Source organism: Notothenia rossii, assembly GCF_949606895.1.
Source record: "Notothenia rossii genome assembly, chromosome: 9".
In the NCBI taxonomy this organism is placed as follows: domain Eukaryota; kingdom Metazoa; phylum Chordata; class Actinopteri; order Perciformes; family Nototheniidae; genus Notothenia; species Notothenia rossii.
In genome coordinates this window covers 6,736,136-6,763,178 of record NC_136907.1, presented here as the reverse complement: position 1 = coordinate 6,763,178, position 27,043 = coordinate 6,736,136, and the positions used below count along the sequence as shown (strand labels likewise).

The window sequence follows — 27,043 nt, the reverse complement described above, 5'->3', positions numbered from 1 at the left end:
CTTTTAGGTTTAAAACCTAGTAGATTACGTTGTAAACACAGTATAAGAAAAGAAAATTACCAGAAAAGGATTTGCATTTTAAGAATAGAGTCGTGATGTCTAATAATAAACTGAACGTAATATATTCTTTAGAAATAATGTAGTTTTGTATTCTTAATTTTTGTGTGTGTGTGTGTGTGTGTGTGTGTGTGTGTGTGTGTGTGTGTGTGTGTGTGTGTGTGTGTGTGTGTGTGTGTGTGTGTGTGTGTGTGTGTGTGTGTGTGTGTGTGTGTGTGTGTGTGTGTGTGTGTGTGTGTGTGTGTGTGTGTGTGTGTGTGTGTGTGTGTGTGTGTGTGTGTGTGTGTGTGTGTGTGTGTGTGACAATATTTGTAATATTATATATATGTTAAGCTTTTGTTGTTGGGAATAAAAATAGCATTTAGAGTAGTAGCTGAAATTATGAGAATAAATGTTAAAATTGTTGAAACTAATAGCATTTGCTGAAAGTTCGACTTTTTTCTCGAGACTATTTTCCAAATGCAACATAAATAAAAACTCCTCCTCTTGTTCCCTCTCTGCCTGGAACTGATGCTCTACTACAGTCGGCCTCCCTCCTCCTCTTATAGCAGCTTAATATATCATATATTAAGCTGCTATACTACATATATAGTATACTCCTACATGCATTATAATAAGCACGTTGTGTTCCCATATTACGACACATCTCTCCTCTCTCTCCTCTTCCTCCCTCTCTCCCTCAGTGCTCTCCTATGTCTCTCCTTCTTTCTCTCTCTCTCCCTGTCTCTCTTTCTCTCTCTGTCTCTCTCTATCTCTCTCCCTCTCTCTCTCTCCCTCAGTGCTCTCCTATGTCTCTCTCTCTCTCTCTCTCTCTCTTTCTCTCTCTCTCTCTCTCTCTCTCTCTCTCTCTCTCTCTCTCTCTCTCTCTCTCTCTCTCTCTCTCTCTCTCCTATGTCTCTCTACCAGCTGAGGGGTGGAGGCTGACGGATGTCTTCTCCGTGTTGAGGATGGAGGAAAAAGGGAACTAGTGGCTCTCCTTCACTCGGTGTTTTTTGCACAGAGCTGATCATCAGAACCCGGAAACCTGAGCAGGAACATTTTCCATGAGAGGAGAGGAGCTGTAAAGATGACCCGGGGGGAGACTCAGATCAAGGTAGGCTCTTCCTCCTTTTCCTCCTTTTCCTGCTCGCTTTGCGGGTGGAGGCTAGTTAAATGTGATCATCTGTTTCTGGCTGCGGGGGGCGGAGGGTTACATAACAGCGCGAGCCGAATCACAGATTAATTACCAATGATTAGGAAAACACGCATGAAGATATGAATATTAATTATAGAAGGCTGGTTTCTGCTTCTTCCGGTTGACATTATGGAGGAAGAAGAAGAAGAGGAGGAATCGGCAGTGAATGGAAACCTGGAGGTGTTGAAGAGGATCAAATGATCCGGGCTGTGGGAGCCTGCAGGCCCGCGGGCAGCTCGTTCCCCCCCAACTAACCAGCAGTAATGGTGCTTTTATTTAGAGAGAAAAACGCAGAAATTCCACGCTTATTCTTATGCTTATTATCTGGATCACCTCCGTATCCATGACAACTGGACATCTCCAGACTAATAGCTTGCTCTTACTGCACCTGATCCCAGCTACACGCACACACACACACACACACACACACACACACACACACACACACACACACACACACACACACACACACACACACACAAATGTAGCTTAGCATGGCTCTATAATGAAAAAAACCCGTTATTATTGTGCTTATTATAATGATAAAAGCCCTCACACAGGTGGTCTCAAGCAACAGGCTACCGTGCAGCTATCTTTCTAACAAGCTAATTCTGATGTTTTAAAAAAGTATTATATGAGTATATAAGATCAGCTTAATCTACATGGGTCTATTTTTTCCTGCTCTGGTCAAATTTAGAGGATTTTTCTTACATGACTTGTCTTCTTCCAAACTACAAGGGAAGTAGAACATTCAAAATCCACATTTCGTTTTTAATTTGATTATTTTCTGTCTTTGTGCGTGTTTAGATTCCTCCTACATTTACAAAAGATTAGAATTGTACATGACGACCTCAACTGAATATTTAAACAAGTTTCAGAAAACGTTGCAAAAAATAATTTTCTTAATGTACGTAACCAGTTTCATGGTGTTACCATGTTTTACAATGTTCACTTTTTACAAAATACTTTTACAATAGCCTACATCTAATCAAAGGCTGTTTTCTGAGATTTATCATCTCTATATATCTATATATATATTCGGAAGGTTAATTACAGAGGGGTTTGTATCAATCATAAGATGACTTGTATTCAATTTCAAAAACACCGCAAACATGGCACACACTTTATTTTTAATAGTGGCATTTATTTGTACTTATAGCACATTTTCCCCAAAAAATGTTTTACTTTTAACTGAGTATTCTTAGATGGTATGATGATTAGTACTTTTACGTAAGCATTTCATCCGAATACTTGCTGGCGTAGTGCCCGCTGCTCTATCAAGAAAATAAACACCAATCAAGGCTGCAAAAAACTCCCAGCAAGATGGATACGAATATTTAAGGAGATGTGCAGTAACACGCAGTCTTAATGCCAGAGCAAACCGGAGAATTGCACAGTTTAAGTATTGCACATTATTATTGTGCTGTGAAGTCACACAATTGGAGAATAAATTAAGACTCAATACCCTCCTGGGATCCGAGGAATAAATGTGTCTTCCAATTTCCATTTTTTTGTGATTTCCTACCTATTTAGGGTTAAAAAAAACATCTTGCAATTTAGACTTATTTTATTTTATTTTATTTTAAAATGTCACAGTATGTCCACTGTAGAGGACGTCGGGACCATATTAGTTTGAAAAGACAGCCAAAATGAACAGATATACTATGTAACGTATTATGGTTAGAGTGATATTAATACAATAATACATTCACCTTTATTTAAAACATAAATAAGTAATTGATCTGAACATTGCGGTTTATTTAGTCACTAAAAAACTAGTTTGGTTTTTGGTGAATCTTTCCAGATCTTCAAAGACTTTGTAGTCAATGTAGTGGGAAAAGTACCTCATTGACTCCAGTCGGCACGGCTAGGGTCATCTTGACTAGTTGTATGGATGTGGTCTCCATTTGACCTGCTCATAGAAACAAAGCTGGCATTCCTGAGGCAACTCTCATTTTTCATGGCTCCACTTAAAATAAAAATAACAATAAGACATACGTGCTACTCTCGGCCCACAGAGGGACATGTCTTTCCAGCTCGTCCCTATCTGACTCTCTGTCTGTATCTGTGCGCTCATGGAGCCTCCTGCATCTTCCCCCCCCTTCCTCTTGACCCTCTTCTATCCCTGGTGTGAAATCCTCATCTCTCTCATCCTCTGAGAGCTCAAAATCTTAACCTCCCTGAACTATCTGGTCCAGAAAATGTCAGCTTCAGTTCCGTCTCCTGCAACAATATTGAGTCATAAAGTCAATGAAGATGGTCCTGACGTCGACTAGGATGGACATTTATAAAAGCTGTTATTTGAAAACTTGAATTATTTAATTGCTTTCAGAACTAATTATGTAGTTCCTTACATGTTAATAAACAAGAACATGTATGATTTTCATGTTAAAAATAACAATTATTCAACATTATTTGACTTCTCCTCCTGCTTCTATAACATTTTGTCTTTGGTATGCCAGCCATTTTGGATGAAAAGAAAGAGGAACTTCCCAGCATGCAATTTTAACCAATGACATATCACTGGAAAGACCAGGATGTCCTCTGTACAGTACAGCAGGGATTGATAGAGTAGCTCAAAAAAGTCAAAGAAGATGCATGTTAACAAAATGTCCACTACAGAGGACATTTTCAATGGGCTGGGTCCCAGGAGGCTAAAGCTATTAAGCCTTTTTGAATGACTCATTGATTGCCTGAGGCTTCGTGACTTACTTAAAAGTAATACACCTGTTTGATCAATGTGTCACTACATTTAAATGACAGACACAATGATGTTGTTATAATTAAAGTGGAGACTACCTGATTCCTGATATGCTCTTGTTGTAGTTACATGTTTTAAAAACCTCCAGGGTTTGATGCCAAGCAGGAATCTTCTCTTTCCTGATATTTTGTTTAACCTATATTTTATTTTTTACAGCAAACATCATACACATGAGAACTTGGAGCAGATGCTAACCCAATTCCACTTATCTTAAATTAGATTACTCTTCTCTGGAAATTATTTTAAACTACTTTATACGTTGTAGTACGTTTTATAAGACATAAAACTGGGACCTATCGAATCAGCCGATTCTAGGCTTTTAATGTAAAACATACACAAACTTCTCCTCTTAATGCCAAATATTTTCTCATTTTTTGTGTTTGTGTTTGTGTTGGATGAACGAGCTGATGCTTTAATCTCAGTGGATGGTCTTGCAGTGATTTTGGATAATTGGGTTCCATATTCACACTGACCGTTTTTCACACACAGTGCAGTATTTTTCCCAATATCTTGTCAAATGAAGCTAGTTTCAAACCACTGACCACCATATAACCTGAGATCTAAAAAATGTAAGAAATACAGTGATGAGATTTGAACATATTTAGTACGAGCCGTGCATACTGCCTGTGCTCAGCTGTCCGTGTTCCTAAAAATAGCATCTGTGCTCGGCTGGATGTTGGATCCACATCTGGCTCCAGTTACCTGCAGCAGCTGAGACAGAATCAATATCAGGACTGAAATCAACGGTTATTTTTCTCGGCTTGTGCATATCGACAGACTTCTTTAGACGCAAAGAACATGCCTTTATGCAACACCTGTTTCAGCACGGACGCTGATGTATAACTCCAAATAGACAATCCTTTAAACAATACCTCCATCCATTGATTTAAGATCCATCAGTAACTTCACTATACTAACTTTAACAATCCAGCTAACTGCTATCCTAGCATTGGTTTTGTAATTTATTTTATTTTCGACATGGCTATAATGTTTTATTAATTGAATGTCAGCAGAGCTTGGCTGTACATGAGCACAGTGTGTTCTTCTCATTCATCATAAGTCATACTGTAATCCTATTACAAAGCAGGTTACTTAAAGGATAAGACTGTGACGGCGTATTGTGGCCATTGTAGGAAATAAATGGCAGCCTGGAGAGCGGCTAACACTCAGAGATCAGGGATGGATGTTCTGCAAGATTTAAGAGAAACATTTGTTAGAAAGAAAAACATGAATACTCTTTGAGACCAATGTGGTACGTTGACAAGTCATACACTCACATGTTAACAGGATTACAAATATATATTATCTGAAATATTAATCTAACAAATTCACAAGAAAATGCGGAATACATTTCTCTGAGATAAAAGTCAAAAATATACACAAACTATACAATATAACATAATTCAATTATTATTACTTTTGTCAAGGGGCTGGATCAATCTCATAACCCCAAAGACATCACTGCCTATTAAGCCTTCAGTTTTGCAATTAAAATATATTACAAAATGACAAGTGAAGGCAAAGAAAAAATTGCGTATTGCCACCTTACAACTCGCTTTATATTTTACTGGGTGAAATAGTTTATCGTCAGTGTTTTCATAACAAACATGATCCAAACAAGCCTCTAAATGTTAGAATCAGAATCATGTTATTGATTAATTAAAGGAATTGGATTAGGTGTATTGGTGCATACATCAACCAAGAACGAGATTAAAGAAAAATAATTACAAGTATATAAAGAATATTTATTCAAAAAGAATATCCCAAAAAAGATGCAGGATACCTGAATTAAAATTGAAAGAGCCTGTTCCGAGGTAGTATTGTCGTGCTGGCATGTGCGAAGGTTCACAGTACGCAGTATCAGGAAGAGTCTGCAGTCTGTGGAAAATATATTTCTATTATATATATTTGTTTTTGAACAGATTTTAATTTAAGCTTTATGCACAAAGCAGTTTTTCTCCTCGGCCCTCGTACACAGAACCAATCAGATGGATGTTTTTTCCGCGGTCGTGTGCGTGCCCTCATCCATCCGGTACATTCCTTCCTCTGTGAACACTGAGCAGTGCGTTACCACGGAAACCAGCGCTGCTCCAGCTCATAATATTCTCCCGTGAATGGAGAGCAGAGCGGCCATTTGTTCAGGTGGTAAAATACAAAACAAGAAGAAAAAAACACACACACACACTGATGAAGGCAAGCACAATGAGCATAGGAGAGGAGACCATCTTTTTGTATTGTGTTGTTATTTAAATGTATTATTCAGGGTTCTCCAACTGCCTTCAGATTGGACATAGAGGACAGAGGACATATTAGGCTGTAGTGTCTCTACTTCGTGTCTCCATGCTTTAATGTTCAAAAAGCTCTTTATTTTTCTCATACTGCCTGTGCTGCAGCACCTCTTTTCACCCTCTGTCTGAAACCAGAGCCCAGTCTGCTCTGATTGGTTAGCTGGCCGGCTTTGTTGTGATTGGCCAACCACTTAGAGATGTCCCGCCCCTTAGCCTATCACATACAATGTGTTGGAGCGCTAATAGAAGCGAGAGTGTAACATAGTGATGTCATTATGTAAGTAAACAAAGGAGTCCAATGGAGGGCGGGCGTGGTGATTCAGGCAGGGCGGGAGAACAGGGATGTTAGCCTTTGCAGGCCATTTACATGCACACAAACCTATACAACACACTACAGTACAGGGAAAATCTGCAAACGCATAATAGGGCTTCTTTAATTCCATTCTAAAGTCATAATACTATTGACTTAATTCTTAATCTTTGCCTTTGCTAAACCCCATGTTTCTTCTTTCTGCTCTTAAAGGCTTGATTCCTCCAATCCAGAAACCCCATGGAGCAGGATGTGGAGAGCCCGGCCACTTTCAAACCGCACAAGTTGCCGAAGCAGGTCCGTGAGGACCCTCCGAATAAGATAGCAGAGAGGGACCGCAGTAGGAGGCTTCAGCGGTACGTCCAGAAAGACGGGAAGTGCAACGTCCATCACGGGAATGTGCGTGAGACGTACCGCTATCTGACGGACCTTTTCACCACACTGGTAGATCTGAAATGGATGCTCAACCTGTTCATATTCGTGTTGGTGTACACCGTGACGTGGCTCACCTTCGGGTTCGCGTGGTGGTTCATTGCGTATGTTCGGGGCGATTTAGACCATTTATCAGACATTGACAAAAAGTGGATTCCATGTGTGGAAAACCTCAATTCGTTCGTCTCAGCTTTCCTGTTCTCCATCGAGACAGAGACCACCATCGGTTACGGGTACAGAGTCATCACGGACCAATGCCCCGAGGGGATCCTTCTGCTTTTGATCCAGTCGGTGCTGGGCTCCATCGTGAACGCCTTCATGGTGGGTTGCATGTTTGTAAAGATCTCCCAGCCCAAGAAGCGCGCTGAGACTTTAGTGTTTTCCACCAACGCCGTGATCTCCATGAGAGACGGACGGCTGTGCCTGATGTTCAGAGTGGGAGATCTCAGGAACTCGCACATCGTGGAGGCTTCGATCAGGGCCAAGCTCATCAAGTCGAAGCAGACCAAGGAAGGGGAGTTCATCCCTTTGAACCAGACGGACATGAACGTGGGTTACAACACGGGCGAAGACCGGCTCTTCCTGGTGTCTCCGCTCATCATCTGCCACGAGATCAACCAGGGCAGCCCCTTCTGGGACGTCTCACGGAGCAACCTGCACACGGAAGAGCTGGAGATCGTGGTGATTCTGGAGGGGATGGTGGAGGCCACAGGTGAGACGCCAGATGGTGTATGCATCGTATTTGTTTTTTCAGAAAAAGAAAAACATACATACATGCATACATACCAACACAGCCTGCTAAATGTATCACATATCAAAATATCAGAGTACCACTGCAAACTACACCAGAGACAGGACAAGAACACAGACGGACAAAGGGAGCATCATCCATGGTATACACGATATACATGATACGCGGTATACAAACCATCCTGCACATTATATCAAACACGTAGTACATCACATTGTAACTTTAGAGAGGGTGGAGCTCTCCAGCACTTCAAGTCACCGCCACAAAAGGGCCCCATATTTTCATGTAGATATACATCGTATTTGTGATGTTATTATTATTACATGATTACATGTCACTTGTTAGACGCTTTTATCCAAAGTGACTTCCATACTCAATACTGTGGACAATCCCCACAGGAGCAATTTGGGGTGAAGTGTCTCAGGGACACAACGACATGCTGACTGCATTGGGGTTTGAACCTACACACAACCCACTGCGCCACACGCCTATTATGCGTATATTACATGTTTCAGCCGCATTGTACAAAGCCGAGCCATGCGGTGCTCGACTAGACATGACTCAGTTCACTTTTGGTACCATAATTATTTTCTGTTGTGTTACATTTGGGATAGTACCCCCTCATTGTTTCACGTAGCAAAGCAGCATGAAAATAGTGTGTCACCAGGATACTCACTAAATCCTTTAATCTGCCTAAACAGATAAAGTTTTCTAAAACCCCTGGAAGCTCAATTCTAACTGTTTCACGTTTTTCAAACCTTTAAGAAAGAGGCTTGAAAACCTGAAATTAGTTCTCTCCGCCAAGAGAAACCTCTGAAAAGATAGCCATTTTCTTTCCTAACCACATGTGTTGAATCTGGTTATTCTTTGACAGGGTTTGGTTTAAATAACAATATCCCGTTGCTGGTGATCACAGAGAAGTTTAGGTTTAAGCTTCTCTCCTCACCATTGCTAGGCAAGTTTACTTCTATAGCACATTTCAACAAGACAATGAGTGCATTTCCTATAACATTGAGACTAAGTGCAAAAAGAACCCAATAACATACACATTCAATTAAAGAAATGTTGTAAAGAACCATTAACATTGGAAATTAAAACAAGCTTAAAATAGACTAATAAAACTGATGGTGCAGTGTATGAACATGTAACACTTATATGTAAACATTTCTTATACTATTTGGATGAACCAACCATTCATAAAAATGTTTTCCTTGTATTGGTTTATTTGTTTTATGTCCCATATAATCATGTTGCATTGTTGGAGGAGCCTGGGACTTAAGTTCTTCATTGTCATATCTACACTATAGCTTCTGTGCATATGACAATAAAGCGTTGAATCTTTAAAACCTTGTCCTTGTGACTGCAGGCATGACGTGCCAGGCGAGGAGTTCCTACGTCAGCAGTGAGATCAAGTGGGGCTACCGCTTCATGCCAGTCCTGACGCTGGAGGACGGCTTCTACGAGGTGGACTACAACAGCTTCCACGACATCTACGAGACCAACACGCCCAGCTGCAGCGCCAAAGAGCTCTTTGGCGCTCGTAGCCGCCTCCCCTTCACCTGGTCGCTGGGCAGCAAACTGAGCCAGCAGGGGCTTCAGATGTCAGAGCAGGAGACCAAGAGGAGCCCGGAGTACCAGGGGAAGATCCTGCAGCCGGAGAGGAACGGAGACATTGCCAACATAGAGAATGAGTCCAAAGTGTGAGAGAAGTTGGATGAGATCATCATGTGTCTCTCCGGGATGAGCTTGCAGAGGTTGAGAACGAGGACCAATGAGCACAGCAGACCAAGAGATCCCTGCATCAACAACTACTTTTTTCTCAGTGATTTCATAGTTAAAACCCCAAAAGCAACATCTAGACATGTGGACTGAAAACCCTGTGGGGACAGTGCATGATTCAGATATAATGTGATGTCCTCCTGATGAGATTCCTCTTATTTTTTCTATTAAGATATTCCTAGGGGCATTTGCTTAAGTATTTTTGTATATACTATAAAACTGTTTTGAATTCTTTGTTGCGGTGATAATACTTGACAGATGTTTGATACTAAATCTTTTAGGTTAGTTCTGTATATTCTCTGTATTATAAAGCGTTCATTATTTGTTTTGTTTTTAGATGTATATTAGCATGTATGAGCATTATCCGCAGTTAATTTATCTTGTATTGTGTAAACTGTAATATTATAAGGGACACGTACATTTCAATGGATGCAAACACTAGTTTAAACCAATCTCAAATACTTACTCTCATGATAAATGTTTAAGTTAGTTCTGCTTTAGAAGCCATGACTTGCTGTTTGCAGCTGTGACTTCAAACAATGGCCCTTTAAAACTGCATCTCGTCACTTTTGCACATTGGAGGCCTCTGATGGAGAAAGTTAGTCACTGTCATTCGCAAGAAACCCCCCACCTGTCACCTAACAGTATCAAAAGTAAATAAACAATAAATTGCAAAACATGCATTTGATGAGACTCTTTTTGTCGAGGTTTTTGCATCAGCAGAGGATGAAGTACGGAGATGCTTCATTTGGGTAAAGGTCTTGCATTGAAACGTACTAAAAGAAGTATAACTAGTCAAATGTAGTTGAAGAAATAATCTACCCCAGAAAAAAATAATAATGACTATCAATTATTTATCAAGTTCTTGAAAAACAATGTTGTTTTCCACAAAAAGGAGTAAAAACTTGATGAATTGAAGACTGTGTTTGACTCGAGCAGATCTATACTAAACATGTTTACAGTCTCGTATGAGTACACATACTAATGATCTTTGCAGTCAGCAAAATCAATTTCACTGTCTTCTTTATTTCACTCAAATGAAAAGCAAACTTAACATAATTTACATAATGTTACAACAGTTAGCATCCTCCACCATTAGTACATTTACTCCTCATTTGCAGTTTACAGTAGAGTTCCACACAGCTTGTTTTAATACCTGTTTCTAGAACCGAAAAAACACTGTCATCAAACACTTGAATGACATGTTTTTGTTTTATAAATATCAAATGCACACTTAGATGTAAGCACTCAGGTTCAAGTTAAAGTTAGTTTATTAAATCTCGACAATTCTATATGGCCAAAATAAAGTCTTTCAAATAAATTCATCCATCTTCTCCCGCTTATCCGTGGTTGGGTCTCGGGGGTAGCAGTTCCAGCAGAGAGCCTCAAACTTTCCTTTCCCTGGCCACATCAACCAGCTCTGACTGGGGGATCCCAAGGCGCTCCCAGGCCAGCGAAGAGATAAAATCCCTCCACCTGGTCCTAGGTCTACCCCTTGGTCTCTTCCCAGCTGGACGTGCCTGGAACACCTCCCTAGGGAGGCGCCCAGGTGGCATCCTAACTAGGTGCCCGAACCACCTCAACTGGTTCCTTTCGCCGCGAAGGAGGAGCGGTTCAACTCCGAGTCCCTCCCGGGTGACCGAAATTCTCACCTTATCCCTAAGGGAGATGCCAGCCACCCTGCGGAGAAAACCCATCTCGGCCGCTTGTACCCGCGATCTCGTTCTTTCGGTCATGACCCATCCTTCATGACCATAGGTGAGGGTAGGAACAAAAATGGCCCGGTAGACAGTTCATACATGATTTTCTTTAAAAAAATCAATCTAATATTTAATGTTAAAGACCTAATAAAGTCATAAGAATAAACACAATCATTTTAGTTAGCTAATATCATGTTAGTATGAAACCACACAATGCCAAACGGTGCCCTAGTGAGAAAATATGGTAATTGACGTTATTAAAATATTAAACAGACACTGAATTAAATGATCTTCAAACCAGTATAAGAGCAGTGGAGTTTCAACAGTCTGTTTTTACACCAAATATCATCACAGGAAGACCAAATAAATCATTATTAGAGTTTCTTTCATTTAACATCTTCCGGCGCAGACTGAAAACTCATCTCTTTCGACTCCACTTCGAGCAATGAAATGAAAAAAACGAAAGAAAAAAAACACACTTAGATACTAACAAAGTACTCATATTAACTAAGCACTTATATACTAATAAAGGACTGGCTTATCTAAAGCCTGTTGAGTATCACTTTAAATGTTTTGGCTCTATGAAACCTAATGTACTTATATGCTTTGTACATCCTGAAACAAACTAATAAACTGAAGGGCCTTTGGAGTTACAGCTGGATTTCATCAGATTATATTACACATCATATTAAATACAATGAGACATGTGATCACATTGGGATATTACAACTCCAATCAAATTGGTTACAAATAAGAGAGAAAATATGTGTGTGGGAAATTAAGGAAAATAGAAAAACAAAGAAAAATAATAATAAAAAAGAAATAAAAGAAATAAAAGAATAACAAAGAAAAAAAAAGAAATAAGAAAATGAGAAAAACGAAACAATTTAAAAAGGAAAAAAGAGCGAAAAATAATCAAATAAAGTTAAGAATAAGAAATAAAAATAAATAAGAGTTGAAAACCAACTGGCCTAAAACAGAAACACATCACTAAAATACAGAAGCTTATACTAGCTTTGTTTTTCCTTTGCACATTCACTACACACTGTGATTAGTTACACGGAGACACTTAGTGATGAAGGAGCAGCAGTGTTAGCTAAGGGACTTTAGAGACATCTGTGCAATACGTTTTCAGTTTAATGCTTTTACATTTTGTTCCCAGGATTGCACATGTTTTCCTTTTTAAAGCGTCCCTGAAGGCAGGAAAAAAGAAGCTCTGCACCCTAACAAGCTCGCTAACAGACAATAACTTGTTCCTCTCTAATACCCGTCTAAAAACCACGCTTAGGAGAGAAGAGGTTTGATCAAAATGGATGCTGAAACACAACCGGTGCTGAAAGAAAAACTTTTGAATGCCACTCAGAATAATGTTAAGACCGATCTTCTTCTCCCTGCCTGACAAAAGGCATTTCTCTTTAAATATATATTACCACTTGTTTGACATACCCTGTCTAACTTTAAGACTTTGATTAAGACATTTTGATATCAATTAAGGACTTATTTTGAGATCAATTAGTTTCGTACCTTTTTTTTAAGACTTCTTAAGGATTCACAGGAACCCGGTATACTTATACAATATAATATATAAGTTGAGTATTGCCCTTATTATGTCGATATGCACATTTATCTGATGATGAGTGTAGTGGAGTATCAATCAGTAGAATATTAAAGAACAGTACAAGTACCCAAACAATTAATTACAGTACTTGAATAAATGTAATTAGGTTTAACCACGAAACCACATTTTGAAGCTACAAAAATGTCCTCCTTTTTGGTCTTTCTCCGTCCACTCAAAACTCAGAACCCTGTCGACAACTTGTTTTGATCAATGGCACATATCTCAACATTGAAATAAAGATTTGAGCGTGTTTGTTTATCCCCACTGATCGCTGTTATTGCATTAAAATGAACACATTTTGCTGCAGAACTTATAATTCTGGTGATCGGGGCGTTTAAGGTGCAGAAGAAGCTCAGCAGGAGATTAGTGCGGATGATATGCTACCTTGAAATTCAAAGAGCAGGAGTACCTTTTGTAGAGTGGTGCAGTGATGACGTATTTACCCGGAAGTAAGCTGCATGGGTTCCCTCGACAAAAAAGCAACGGGATTTCTCCATAGGCTTTTGGAATATTGTAAAAAATAAGGTCTGTGGAAAACGAACCTGTTTGATAAATACACGTTTTGTTCAGCTGGATAATCTCCACATGTCTACTTTTATATTTTTCGAAATCATAAATCTAGTAGCCAGAAGCAAAATGCTAACGTTATGCTATAAAGGAACTACAGCAGGCTTCAACGTCACGTCAACTTAAGATCCATATTCAAAATGGTACAAGTTGAAGCGTTTGTTTTAACAGTTTGCAGGAGGCAGGTTAGGGCTGCTCAATTAATCGTATTTTAATCGCAATTACGATTATGGCTTGCAACGATTACGAAAACAACGTAATCGAAATAAAACGATTATTTTTTCATTATTATTATTACTTTTTTTTTTTTCAGTTGATTTATACTTAAAGTTCAGGGTAATCAACTGTTAAAAACATACTGTTCACATTTTTTTTCTCCAATAAATTGATGTTTTCAAAGTAAATGGATAATCGTTTTTAATAATCGTGATATCAATTATAGACCAAAATAATCGAGATTATGATTTTTGCCATAATCGAGAAGCCCTAAGGCAGGTACTTGCTTTCAAGCAGAACAGGGCAAACAAACTTAGAGGAGTGTTTACGTGTTCGGTTTAATGACGTAAAACTTCTGTAGTCCTATTCAGCCACTTGGTAACAACCATCGTTTTTCCGACACGAAACTCTTCAGAAATCACCAGTGGGGTCACTGCTGATGGATTTAATGTCGTAGAACAAAATGTGATCCGTCTCTTGAATTCGTGTCAACCACAGACCTTATTTCCAGATATTTTCCCAAAACTAGTTAAAAAAAAACATTGACTCTGAGACGAGGGAACCGGAAGTGAAAATGCTAACTCACTTCTGGGTTTTAGGACTCGTCACTGCACCACTCTATGTGCAACGCTCCCTTCTTAGACTACCCAGCGAACACCTGGGGCGTGAGGGGCGGCGGCAGGTTGTCGTTGTCCACGTCGTCGTTGTCGTCGATGGCGGGAATTTGTCGAGACGGGACCTCCAGAGGGTATTTCTTCAGGATGCCGGTCACCTCGTGCTGCACGTTCTGGGGCCAGGAGAGCAGCTCGGCCTGCAGGCTCTGAGCCGCCTCCATCAGAGCCTCCTGCCGCGTGCTGAGGCCAGACAGAGCCTCCAGGTTGGTGTTCAGCTGAGCCAGGACAGGGTTGATGGGGTCAGGCGGGGGGGCGGAGGACCAGACCCCATCTGAGGAGCGAGGAGACGCCTGGCCCGACATGTAGCGCTCAAACTCCTCCGGGGAGAGGTTGAGGGACTGAGCGTCCAACTTCTCGATAAAGGCCGCCGCACAGCACTGAGGAACAGGAAGTGAAAGGAGAAACAGCAGATTTAGTTTAAAGGTCCCCTATTCTACTGTTTGTCATCAATATATCACATGTCTCTGAAGCGTTTGGCTCCAAATACCAAACAGATCATTGCAGCATTACCCATAATCCCCTCTGTTTCAGCCCTGTTTCAAAAGTGCTGATTCTCTGTCTGTTACTTTAGATGAAAATAAGGAGCCACTCCCCACGCCCCTCTGAGAGACATTTGGTTAAAAAGAACACAATGTTGCTCTAGGAGGAGATTCAGGTGATAAGGGGGGGGGGGGGGGGGGGGTTACCTTGGTTGGTGATTGGCTAATGGTTACACAAGCCAACACATCGTTATGACATCATAAAATGGCCAAAATCTGATCAGCTCATTTTCAGACAGGTTTTTATAGAAATAGATCAAGACAATGAGGGAGAGTATCTCTTTACACAGAGGGGACACATGTTGATGTAGAAGACACATGAAGAAGAGGGGACACATGTTGATGTAGAAGAGACATGAAGAAGAGGGGACACATGTTGATGTAGAAGAGACATGAAGAAGAGGGGACACATGTTGATGTAGAAGAGACATGAAGAAGAGGGGACACATGTTGATGTAGAAGAGACATGGAGAAGAGGGGACACATGTTGATGTAGAAGAGACATGAAGAAGAGGGGACACATGTTCATGTAGAAGAGACATGAACACGTGGATTTTGCATAATAGGTATCCTTTAAGAATGTCCTCCACAGAACACAGATATAAAAACAGACCAGGTTGGTGAAGTAGTATCCGTCCTCTCCGCTCATCAGCCGGCTGGGGTTGCAGAAGCGAGTGATGTACTGGATGTTGGACTGCAGGCGGGGGGGGTTGGCCTTCAGCACGATGTAGATCAGAGCGGGGAGGAAGTCGTCCGCGGACGCCGGCTCCTTCTTGGTGATCCTGATGGCGCTGAAGATGTGTTTACTGCAGCGCGTGATGCAGCTCAGTTTGTCCCGAGGAACTCTCTTCGAGTCCATCTCAATGACGTCTGCAGAAACAAGTATACAAAGTCAGGGGACTGAGAGACAGACATATTATCGGCGACCAGAGATGGCAAAAGTACACACATCCTTTACTCAAGTATACTACAGATACTCATGTTTAAAAATACTCTGGTGACAGTAGAAGTACTGACTAAACTTCTTTACTCAAGTCAAAGTAAAGAGGCTTTGAAATGTACTTCAGTAAAAAGTACCCATAACTAGCAGCTGTTTTAAAGACTACCTGACCTCCCTTTATATGAATAGAACAATAATGTCCTTGTTAGCTAATGAATGTTTCCATGGTGACCAACGGCAACATGACAACGTTTTCTACAGCTACACATAAGATTAACTGTTTTTATTATTGTCTCTTTGTGTAGTCATCTTTAAGCAACACTTCACTGGTTCCAGCCGCTCTTATGTCAATGTTTACTGGTTTTTTCATTATCTATGGTAGTAAACTTAATATGTATGTTATATGTGTTTTGGTTAAAAGTCGTATTTCAAGTCGACTTAGGGTTAGGGTTTCTTTTACTTTATTACATCACATGTCACTTGTTAGACGCTTTTATCCAGAGCGACTCACATACTCAATACTGTGGCCAATCCCCACAGGAGCAAATTGGGGTGAAGTGTCTCAGGGACACAACGATATGCTGACTGCAGTGGGGTTTGAACCTGTGACCCCCGATCCGAACACAAACGCACAACCCACTGGACCACACGCCTCCATAACTTTATGATTCGAGAAAATAAGTAAGAGCCTTAAACCCTGTTTGTACTTGCGCAAGACAGGATGTATGAAAAATATCCTTTCACTCAAAAAAAAATACATTTTTGAACAGAACAATGTAATAAAGTCAGAGGAGGCCATCTTGCCTTGACTTCCAGACCTTTAAATAACATTTAGATAACCTATAATCATCAGACTGCTTTATTTACCCGTGGGAGAAATTAGGTTGTTTTTCACAGTTGCTCAGTTTTAGAATAAAATCTAAGTAAAAATGTAAAATGAGAAAAATAAAGATACATATATACAATACATATGTTACAATATGTACAGTGGTGTATAAGTAATAATACAGATATTGATGATGAAAACCAGATTAGTAGTCGAAAAACCACCATCATAAAACGACACGTATTAAAAAAAAACTTCCTGTTTCTGATGATTAAAAAAGTAGATATGAATTCTGCGACATAAAACACACATGCAGTGAGTGACTGAATGCAGTCACACTCTGACCTGTGATTGCTTTGACCACGTTCTCAGACACTTCAGGGATTTCCTCATCGAAGGACAAGCACAGCATCTCAATGGTGACCCAGTGTAACGCCCTGCAACACACAGAATTAAAACAGTAAGCATTAAGAGTTATTTTTATGCACATGATATACATTTTCCCATGGCCTTCTACTTCCCCTTTGGATGACATGCAGTCAGCTGCTTCCACTGTGACATAAAGTGAAACAAACGTGAGCAGAAAACTGCTAAAAATGGCTGATGAACAGACTCAAAGACGGTTTCTTCCCCTGGCACTGAACTCATAAGATAAGATGAGATGAGATAAGATGTACTTTATTAATCCAAATTTGGGAACTTTTTTGCATTGCACATAATAACACATTAAAAGAGCAGAAATAAACAATTCTAAAATAGAAACATCCCAAAATAGAAATAGAAATAAACCAGAAGACAAATATACATATGACCAGGAAATACAAAATCTATAAAATGAAGCTCAGCGTAAGTTCAACCAGGAAGACTGTCTTTACTCTTCATTTACTATTCCCATGTAACTACTCTCTCTCCTCTCAATAAGTGATCAGGCGTCACTCTCCAGCTTAACCAATCACTTCGCTCTATTCCCAAGAGCCTATCATAGCGCTCTGCCAAACCTTTTAAGTCTGCTCTCCCCCCTGACAGCTGTCATTTCAGGTGACTCTACGCAACCCTCCTCCCCCCCTTTTCACCTCCTGTCCCTCTGAGTCCAGGGTCAAGATAAACCCCTCCCCTTCGAACCGACCCCAACCATCCATTCACCACCACCAGGGTCTAGACCCCGGGGGGTTTCATCGGATCGGTTCTACCCTCCTGAATGATACACCTAATCGCCAAAACTCCATTACATTCATTTGTGTATTTCTCCTGATTGAACTGTTTTAAACACTAACACCGCTTAGTCTTCCTCCCCTGTGCAATAACCCATACATGTGCAATATATAATTTATCATACACACATACATACTTACTCTAATGAATTAATTCCTGCGCTTTATTCATTACTCTTTGATGTATGTATGGATGCTTTGTTGTTGTATGTTGTCTATTCTGAATGTTTTGATGGCAGCTTAAAAAGGAGTAGCTTTTCTCCAATTCATTGTACACCCCCTCTCGTCAGCTTTGGTCCTCCGACAACGGGCTGCCCTCCATCCAGCGCTCCAAGCTGAAAACCTTTGGCAACAGCGCCTTCAGTGTCGCAGCCCCCACCCTCTGGAATTCTGTCCCCTCTGCTATCAGGAATGCCCACTTTCAAAAAACAACTCAAACACCATCTGTTCACTCAGGCCTTTGCCCTCAGCTAAAATGCAGTACCCAGCAACCTGTTCTTTTTCAAACCTGTGTATCTGTGCGACTATTATTATGTTGTTGTTTTGTTTCCCATTGTAAAGCGTCCTTGGGTCTCTTGAAAGGCGCTATAAAAATTGGAATTATTATGTGTAATGACAAGGAGTCGGCTGTTTCATAAATGTTTGGTAAATGGTAAATGGTAAATGGACTGTACTTATATAGCGCTTTATCCAGTCTTTAAGACCCCTCAAAGCGCTTTACATACTACATGTCATTCACCCATTCACACCCATTCATACAGAGCAGTGTACCTTACTCTATAGGACCTAACATTCACACACATTCACACACCGTTGGCCATCGGGAGCAACTCAGGGTTAAGTATCTTGCCCAAGGATACACCGACATGTTGACTGCATGGACTGGGATCGAACCCACAACCTTCTGGTTGAAAGACGACCGCACTCCCTCGCAGCCACAGTCGCCCTTTATATTAAGGTACACATATTCACCATCAACTAGTTGTTAATTAACATGCATATTATCCGTATATTGGCTCTTTGTTAGTCATTATAAAACACTTATTAATGCCTTATTCTATATGATCATATTCTACAAGTAATAAGCCATTAGTTGAGGGTTTGTCCTCAATAATCTTCTAATTAGTGCTTAGTTATTATAAGTAAGGACGTTGTTGTTCATGAGTTTGGGTCTTAATATGCTCAATATGGGCCTAATGATGCAGTAGTGCCACAAGAATAGTAAGTCTGCCATAATAACACCTCACAATTATGGTCCATTCTTATGTAACAAGACATGAAACTAAAAGTGTTAATTTTGTCAAAATAACAAAAAATGTGGTATTTCTAACTCAGAATATATTCCATATTTTAAAGTGAAGTCTTGTTCATAACCAATAAGCTAGTAGTTTGACTTTAATATGTTAATGAACAACTGGTTGATGGTGAATATGTGTACCTTAATCTAAAGTGTTACCAAATGTTTCTTTATGTATATTGTTATAAATTTAAAATGGGGTTTTCTATTTTCTTGTGTTTTATATTGTTTTTACATCGTGTATGAGTTTTTCAGTCTGTGGCTATAAGTATGGTTTCTCGTGTTTTAAAAACAATTTGGTTTTGTCTAAATGCATTTATGTTGCTTTTTATATATTTATTGATGTACAGCACTTTGGTCAAATCTGTTGTTTTTAAATGTGCTATATAACTTGGATTGGATTGTATCATGAAGACATGACTCCCACCTGATCCTGTTCTGTGTGGCCAGGTCCTTCTTCTCGTCATCACTGGTTTCTGGACAGAACACGCTCTTATACAGACGGGTCATTATGTATTTCTCCACCTGATCCATCACCTGCTCCACAGACTCTGAGGATCCTGGTGGACAAAGAGTCATCAGACCACATTATTAAGAGCTGCATCGAAAAAGAGGAGAACATTTACAAGTTTCATGATTATTATGAAGCCAATCTGTTAATACTCTTCATACCGTCTGCCTTGCAATGCATCTTGGCCACTTAACAGCTAGTCTCACTTCCATTGAAAACCTTTAAAGGTCCCCTGTTATACTGTTTTTCATCAATAGGTCTCAGATATATACAAAACATGTCTCTGAAGTGTTTGGCTCCAAACACCAAACAGATCATTGCAGCATTACCCATAATCCTCTCTGTTTCAGCCCTGTTTCCAAAGTGCTGATTCTCTGTCTGTTACTTTAAATGAAAATAAGAAGCCACTCCCCACGACCCTCGGAGAGATATTTGGTTAAAAAGAACACATTAGGCGCTTTCACACCGGAGTACTTTTACTCGTAGTCTTCCCGTTTATTTCCGTTAGTGCCTGGAATTTTGCGTTCACACCAAAAAGAGAACTTAGTTCAGAGAACTTTTACCCCCTTTTTAGTGCCTGTTTTTTTAAGCCGCCATTGCATTTGCTGGCATTAGCATTATTAGCATTAGCATTAGCCCCGCGCACGAACGGAGAGAGACTAACTTATGCCAACACAAAAAAAAACATGGGAGCGGTGGAGATGAGGAGGTGTCGGCATTCTGGCGATTTACTCGGAAGGCTTCAGTAAAAGCTGCTGGGAGTCCCAGCAGCTTTTACTGAAGCCAGTCCCCAACTCCGGGGACTTCCGGCAGGGGACTTCGGGTGGCAGTATACGCCGTGAAGTTGTTTGCGGCCTGCCAGTAAACCCAAAGCAGAAGAAGACGAAGTGACGTCAGTGGCTTCATTTGCCTAATCCACCCCCAGGGACTTATTCCGGTGTGAACTCGGCTCTTAGTTCCATAGGGGTACTAAGTGCTGGGAACCCAGTACGGCAAAGTACTTGGTGTGAAAGCGGCTAATGGTGCTCTAGGAGGAGATTCAGGGGATAAGGTGGGAGGGGGGGTTATCTTGGTTGCTGATTGGCTAATGGTTACACAAGCCAACAAATCGTTTTGACATCATAAAGTGGCTAAAATCTGATCAGCTCATTTTCAGACAGGTTTTTATAGAAATGGATCAGGACAAAAAGCGAGCAAATATTTTTTCCTGAAACTTTCAGAATCTCTTTACACAGAGGGGACACATGTTTATGTAGAAGAGACGTGAAAAAGTGGATTTTGCATAATAGGTGACCTTTAAAAGGCACGGACACACCAGGCCGATTATCGGAGTCGGTGGGCGTCAGGCCGACGATGAGCGTTGACACGCCCTACTCAGATTGGTTTGTCCCGCACCGTCGGGTCTTTTCAGCCTGGCCGACGCCTTTCCGGACGAAAACCCGCCGATTTAACAGTCGGCCAAAGGCAGTCGGCAAAATAAATCACTCTGATTGGCTGTTCAGCTAGCGAATCAGTGCATGAGAAGCGAAACGGAAGTGAGGGACCCAAACAAATGATTAAGAAGACAAATCTGAGATTTCATTTAGCTCCAGCTCTCGACACAGGTTCGGGAAAGCCACATGAGCTTCTCATTGTAGAGGGAAAATGGAACGCACACGCTATTTGTTGTTTGTTTATATCACGCAGTCTGTTCTTCTTCTCTCTGTGTATCACGCAGTCTGTCTTCCGGTTGTTGCCTCTTTGAATGACGAATACACACTACCGCCGCCTGCTGGTAAGGAGAGTTATTGCCACTCACGCATGCGCAGTTCGTACGTGCTTCTTGGCCGTCGGCTTAAGTCTTTGCGGTGTGTTCCAGTGCGACACATGGCCGAGACGCGAGGCGACGCAACAGTCGGGGTCCGTCTGTGTCAGTTCTTTATTGTGTCCGGGCCTTAAGACCCTTCATACATGTTCCAAATAAGCTTATTATACCACAACACTAGTGACAATCATCACTGAGTAAGCATACCATAACAAAGTGACCTAAACTACAGGGAGCTTTGCAAAATAATACACGTTTGTCTTTAACCTAAACAAGTCTTTGATTATATATTAATACTTTTAAACGTATTGACAGACTGCTTTATTTTTTAATCTAATTTACTTGTGAAATCAAGTTAGAAACAAAACAATCCTGGAATTCCGTGACCAATAGATGTTATCAATTAACATGAATACAAATCTTTCTGGTGTTGCCATTTAGTGATTGCTACATACTCTGATTCATAAAAAAAAAGTATTGATGGAAACAATACTGAAATCTCTGAACAAACCTTTAAAGTGACCCAACAAACGGTCGGATAAGTTCTGGTAGAAGTCCTGAACGCACTCCGACAGCTCGTCAGCGCCCAGGTCCTGAGAGGAGAGGAGGTTAGGAGCTCATGGGAACACTTTACAATATTAATAAATAATAAAGCTTCCCTATGATACTGTTTTTCATCAATATATTACAGGTCTCAGATATATACAGAACATGTCTCTGATAGGCTGAAACACCAAACAGATCATTGCAGCATTACCCATAATCCCCTCTGTTTCAGCCCTGTTTCAAAAGTGCTGATTCTCTGTCTGTTACTTTAGATGAAAATAAGGAGCCCCTACCCACGCCCCTCTGAGACATTTGGTTAAAAAGAAAAAAAGCCAACACATCATTATGACATCATAAAGTGGCCAAAATCTGATCAGCTCCTTTTCAGACAGGTTTTTATAGAAATGGATCAGGACAAAAAGAGAATATTTTTTTCCTGAAACTTTCAGAGTCTCTTTCCACAGAGGGGACACATGTTGATGTAGAAGAAACATGAAGAAGAGGGGGCACATGTTGATGTAGAAGAGACATGAAGAAGAGGGGACACATGTTGATGTAGAAGAGACATGAAGAAGTGGATTTTGCATAATAGGTCCCCTTTAAGAGTATTATTCTCAAAGTCAAACCTGGACTTTCTTGCTGGACATGGTGACGATGAAGGCTCGGCACTGTTTGTGGATTTCTCTGCCGGGTTTATGGAGGTTCTTCAAGAAGTCCATAAAGTCTTTGGACACCTGGTCGGTATCAAAGCTCGCTCGGCGGCTCAGAGACGGACTGGGAGTCTTTCCCTCTTGGGTTTCTGGTGAGGAAGAAACGCTTTTAGAGAAAGTGCTGCTGATGTTGGAAAGAAACTGCACCGAAACCATATTTTTGTGACTTCTTTTTGCTTGTATTGAGATTAAATATAATGTGGAGTTGCTCTAAATGGTTACATACCTTTCTTGGGAGCAGAGCGAGACGAAGGGCTGAAGAACTTCTTAACGGTGGTCACTTTTCGTGTTTTCTCGTTGGTCTTCTTCTCCTCAAACTTGGAGAAGGGTCCCAGAGAGGCGTGTCCCGGCTGGGGGTTTGTGGACTGAGGGGGGGGCTGAGTCTGAGATCCATGACTGCTGGCGTACGCTGCCTCCTCCTCACGCTGCAACCTGTGGCAGAAGACGTTTTAATAGAGCAAACGCCAGAGATAAAGAGGGGAGCATCAAATGCACGCTGAAGGGTCTTTGAGCATGTTTTCTCTCAGTGATTGTTATGTTAAATGTTTGTTGCTTGTTTTTCATGTATTTTGTCTTGATATTTTTCTATGTTGATGTTACACATGGAGCTGCTGTGATACAAGTCAAATTTCAGACTTGATCTGACCGTTAAAATATTATCGTATCATATCGTATAATGGCGGGAAACTTTGGAGGAAAGCATCACAAGACTTAGGGGAGGGACGGTGTTATTTTCAGTATGGATGGTGAAAGAATTATTCAATCCTTTACCAAGAATCTGCACATATGTAAAAATATGAACCAGCACAATTGACTTAGGGAGTAGGGAACATTTCACAGGAAAAGGAAAGGGGATAAAAACAGTAATCTGAGAAATAAATAAAGCTGTCGGTTGAATAAAATAGAAATACTTAAGAGATGTGTTCTTAGTGAAGTACTTTAGTAAATGTACTGTTCACTACTGGTAAACAAAAAAAGTAATAATAAGGGATTTAAAAACGGGGGTTGAAATGAATAAGTTGGTGTTTATATGTTATATATTTTTCTGAATTATACATGTTTGTTATTTTACTATTCTTATATATAAATATTACAAAATGTGAATAAGATTCTAATGTATATTTCTGTATCAGTTAGTGTAAGTGATGCCCAGTTGCTGACCGCTGTGCTAAAGCTAATGCTAATCCAGAACCTGAGAAATAACTTCAAGTTGAGGACCTGCAGTTTTTGTATATCTATGCCTTGACTTCATAGTGTTTCTAATTCTAACTACTCCTCTTACTTCGCTGCCAGCGCCCAGTCGTCCTGGATCTGTTGATGGCGGACCTTCTGATATTCCTCTCTCCAGCACTTGGAGCACAGAGCCTGCCACGCCGCGTTGCCGTAGTAACCGCATCCATTTTTGCACAGCAGGTCCGATTGGTCGACGTGAATCCCGCCCCGACGCTCCGTCCGCTGACTCATGATGCCGGGTAACCTGCGATGGAAAAATCCTCATCTGATTTATCTGTGTACTTGTATGTGCTGCAGTATTCAACCCTACAGAGTGAATTTATACATATATTATTAATAAATATAGTATAACACTTTGTATACAATATGTTTAATGCACTTATCAAAGTCAAAGTCAACTTTATTGTCAATCTTTCAGTTTGTGTGTACAGACGGAGAGATCGAAATACCGTTTCTAACAATCCTGAATACAAAAATACAAATATATATAAACATATGTATAATGCAAATATGTATATTATATGTATACACAATCAACAGACATATTTATACATATGCACACATTAAGACCTAAATAAATGCACAACAACAAAATAACAGTCACTTCAATATCTCACACGTTTGAAAACTAGACACACAACTCCAAGTTAATATGTGTGCTAGGAAAACAATGTGGTTTGTCATAGCAACATACATTTTTTGAAGGTATTTAAAGGGGCACTCCTCAAATGCATGATGTTTTAAGTATGCAAGTCAAGTATACAACTGCTTCTTGTGGCTGGTTTCTATTATACACTACCTATTCGATTGTTATTACTCATGCATTAATGAAAAAGTAGGATTTTACTTTGCTGATGTGAAGCTCATTTTTAAAACATATCTAATGATTATTTTTTATACTGGACTCATCTGCCGATTGTCTTAATTTGTTTCAGCTGTAACGTTACTGTTATATGCTGCTATGTAGTCAATTGTATTAGCTTTTAATATGCTACCAAAGCTGGGGTAAAGTAAAGTAGTGTAACATGGAAATACTCACACACAAGTAGCTTGAGAACTTGAGTATGTAAGAGTCATCAAATGCAAATGACGAAATTACCACATATTCATTGCTTAGTTGTTACAACAGTAATGCTACACAAGGCTTTGTTCTAGCTTTATTTGTGTTTTTCCTTTCATGTTTGGCCAGTCTGCATGTCAGTTAGCTAACAAATGCTGCATGATTTACCGTAGCTAATGACGTGGAGAGACGTAAGTTAAGAGACATATTTCGTTTCACTGATGACTAATGTTTTATTGATCATTTCATTCACATATATCGCTATTTAACTTACCTGTTATTATGTTTGCATCGATCCGGAGCACGAGCAGATCCTCCTTTCTGTTTTGAGAGCTGACGAAACCTACAGGGTGCGGACAATGACGTTATCTCAACCCTGGCTTTTAAAGATTTACACTGAATCTAGGAACATTAATTGAATGTAAGATAATAAAACAGCAGCAGAGTTTGTGCTCGAACAAACGGTTTCAAACGTAGAGTATTGCTTTTGTTTTGTTTAATGTGTGGGTGATGTCACAGGTCTATTTACTTCCGCATTGTGGGACTAGTTTTCAAGGATTGGACAAGTGGGTATAACCGGACAAGTGGCTTCACGCATGCGCAGAATGCATCGTCATTTATCACGATGATTTAGTTAAATCGTGATAGATCATCTTCAAAGGTGGAAGAAGAAGTACTCAGATCTTGTACTTCAGTAAAAGTAGAAGTACCAGAGAGTATGAATACTCTGTTACAAGTCAAAGTCCTGCATTCAACATTTTACTCAACCAGAAGTAGGCTACAACATGGTGGCATTAAAATATACGTAAAGTAGCAACAGTAAAAGTAGTCATTGTGCAGATTGGTCCATTTCAGAATAATATATGATGTGTTTTATAATTATTGATCATTAAAGTGTTATCAAAGCTGGTAAAGGTGCAGCTAGTTTGAATGACATACTGCAGGGTAGCTTGTGAATTTACTCCAGCTGTAACTAAAGTTTGATTTAAGGGTTGATTATATTTCACATCATTCATCCAAATCTGTAAAGTAACTAAAGGCATTTACATCAATGTAGTGGAGTAAAAGTACAAGATTTAACTCTGATTTAGTTGTATTGGTAGTGTGGAGTAGAGGAACAAAGTAGCATCAAATGGAAATACTCAAGTAAAGTACACATATCTAAAAACTATTACTTAAGTTCAGTATTTGAATAAATCTACTTAGTTACACATTTTATCTACTTTGTTCATTTATATAAGAACTGAAGTGTAAAAACAGATAGTTGATTCTCTGCACATTTGCACATTCTCACACCAGATACAGTCAGTTTATGGACATTCAGAGGAACACATTTCTGGGTCTCAGTGAACAAACTCAATAGTCTGCTGACTGTGCTTATTGGCATTTGGGTTAATGTTCAATGGTCCTAGTCTGATAACAAAAAGTGCCGTGCAATCACTTGTATGTACCAGTAACACAACTGAAACAGTTGGTCATGATAAAAGCGTGTTGTGGCAGAGATATTTTATTCTAACAGTTTTCTTTACTCTGTCACAATTCTGACATTCTTCACATTCTCTATGCATATTGATTCTTCATGGGACAGACTGTGTTTAATGCTGCTTAGCCGCGCTTTAAACTCCTGCTCTTTGGACCTTTAGCAGGAGAGATGGAACATATATCAAAGTGTGTTAATGCTTAATTCAAGGTAATTGTACTTGAACCTTTCTATTGTATGCAACTTTATACTTACACTATACATCAGAGGGAAATCAATTACTTTTGTATTGTTATTTTAAGTTTATTAAAGCTGTCTGTTTGTATAAACCATTTAAATAGACGTCTCATTTGCGAGAGATTTCGTGCTGATAACGCCTTTTCTGACTGGGGAGAATAAACACACAAAGGCAAGTTTATTGATATAGCACCTTTCAACACAAGGCAATTGAAAGTGCTTTACAAAAATGAAAGGCATTAATAAAATGGCATTTAAAAACAGTCATTAAAAAGCAAAGATAATCAAATAAACATTAAAATAAAAGTGCAGTTTAAGATAT

General features: G+C 39.9%; 2 protein-coding genes across 2 annotated transcripts; one reads left to right on the top strand and one right to left on the bottom strand.

The window, feature by feature from the left end:
• Positions 1 to 947: 947 nt before the first annotated feature.
• LOC307020057 (G protein-activated inward rectifier potassium channel 2-like) lies at positions 948 to 10,232 on the top strand. The gene is made up of 3 exons (XM_079651156.1): positions 948 to 1,150; positions 6,804 to 7,734; positions 9,140 to 10,232. The coding sequence occupies exons 2-3, from the start codon at positions 6,831 to 6,833 to the stop codon at positions 9,475 to 9,477; spliced, it is 1,242 nt and encodes a 413-aa protein (XP_079507282.1). The 5' UTR covers positions 948 to 1,150; positions 6,804 to 6,830; the 3' UTR covers positions 9,478 to 10,232.
• A 326-nt stretch (positions 10,233 to 10,558) lies between these two features.
• On the bottom strand, positions 10,559 to 25,543 carry rabgef1 (RAB guanine nucleotide exchange factor (GEF) 1). Its single transcript, XM_079651536.1, has 9 exons — positions 25,279 to 25,543; positions 23,994 to 24,188; positions 22,938 to 23,143; positions 22,628 to 22,800; positions 21,967 to 22,048; positions 19,568 to 19,700; positions 16,978 to 17,069; positions 15,480 to 15,736; positions 10,559 to 14,704 (listed from the first exon to the last, which is right to left on the bottom strand). The coding sequence occupies exons 2-9, from the start codon at positions 24,173 to 24,175 to the stop codon at positions 14,297 to 14,299; spliced, it is 1,533 nt and encodes a 510-aa protein (XP_079507662.1). The 5' UTR covers positions 24,176 to 24,188; positions 25,279 to 25,543; the 3' UTR covers positions 10,559 to 14,296.
• Between the last annotated feature and the right edge of the window lie 1,500 nt (positions 25,544 to 27,043).

Bases quoted from the DNA above. Each gene is read 5' to 3' on its own strand.
- LOC307020057 (XM_079651156.1), top strand. From the start codon at position 6,831: ATGGAGCAGGATGTGGAGAGCCCGGCCACTTTCAAACCGCACAAGTTG. The intron at 7,735-9,139 runs GTGAGACGCCAG...TTGTGACTGCAG, and splicing joins GGGGATGGTGGAGGCCACAG to GCATGACGTGCCAGGCGAGG.
- rabgef1 (XM_079651536.1), bottom strand. From the start codon at position 24,175: ATGAGTCAGCGGACGGAGCGTCGGGGCGGGATTCACGTCGACCAATCG. The intron at 22,049-22,627 runs GTTTGACTTTGA...CTCTCCTCTCAG, and splicing joins TGTCCAGCAAGAAAGTCCAG to GACCTGGGCGCTGACGAGCT. The intron at 17,070-19,567 runs GTGGGAGTCATG...TGTGTGTTGCAG, and splicing joins GCCACACAGAACAGGATCAG to GGCGTTACACTGGGTCACCA.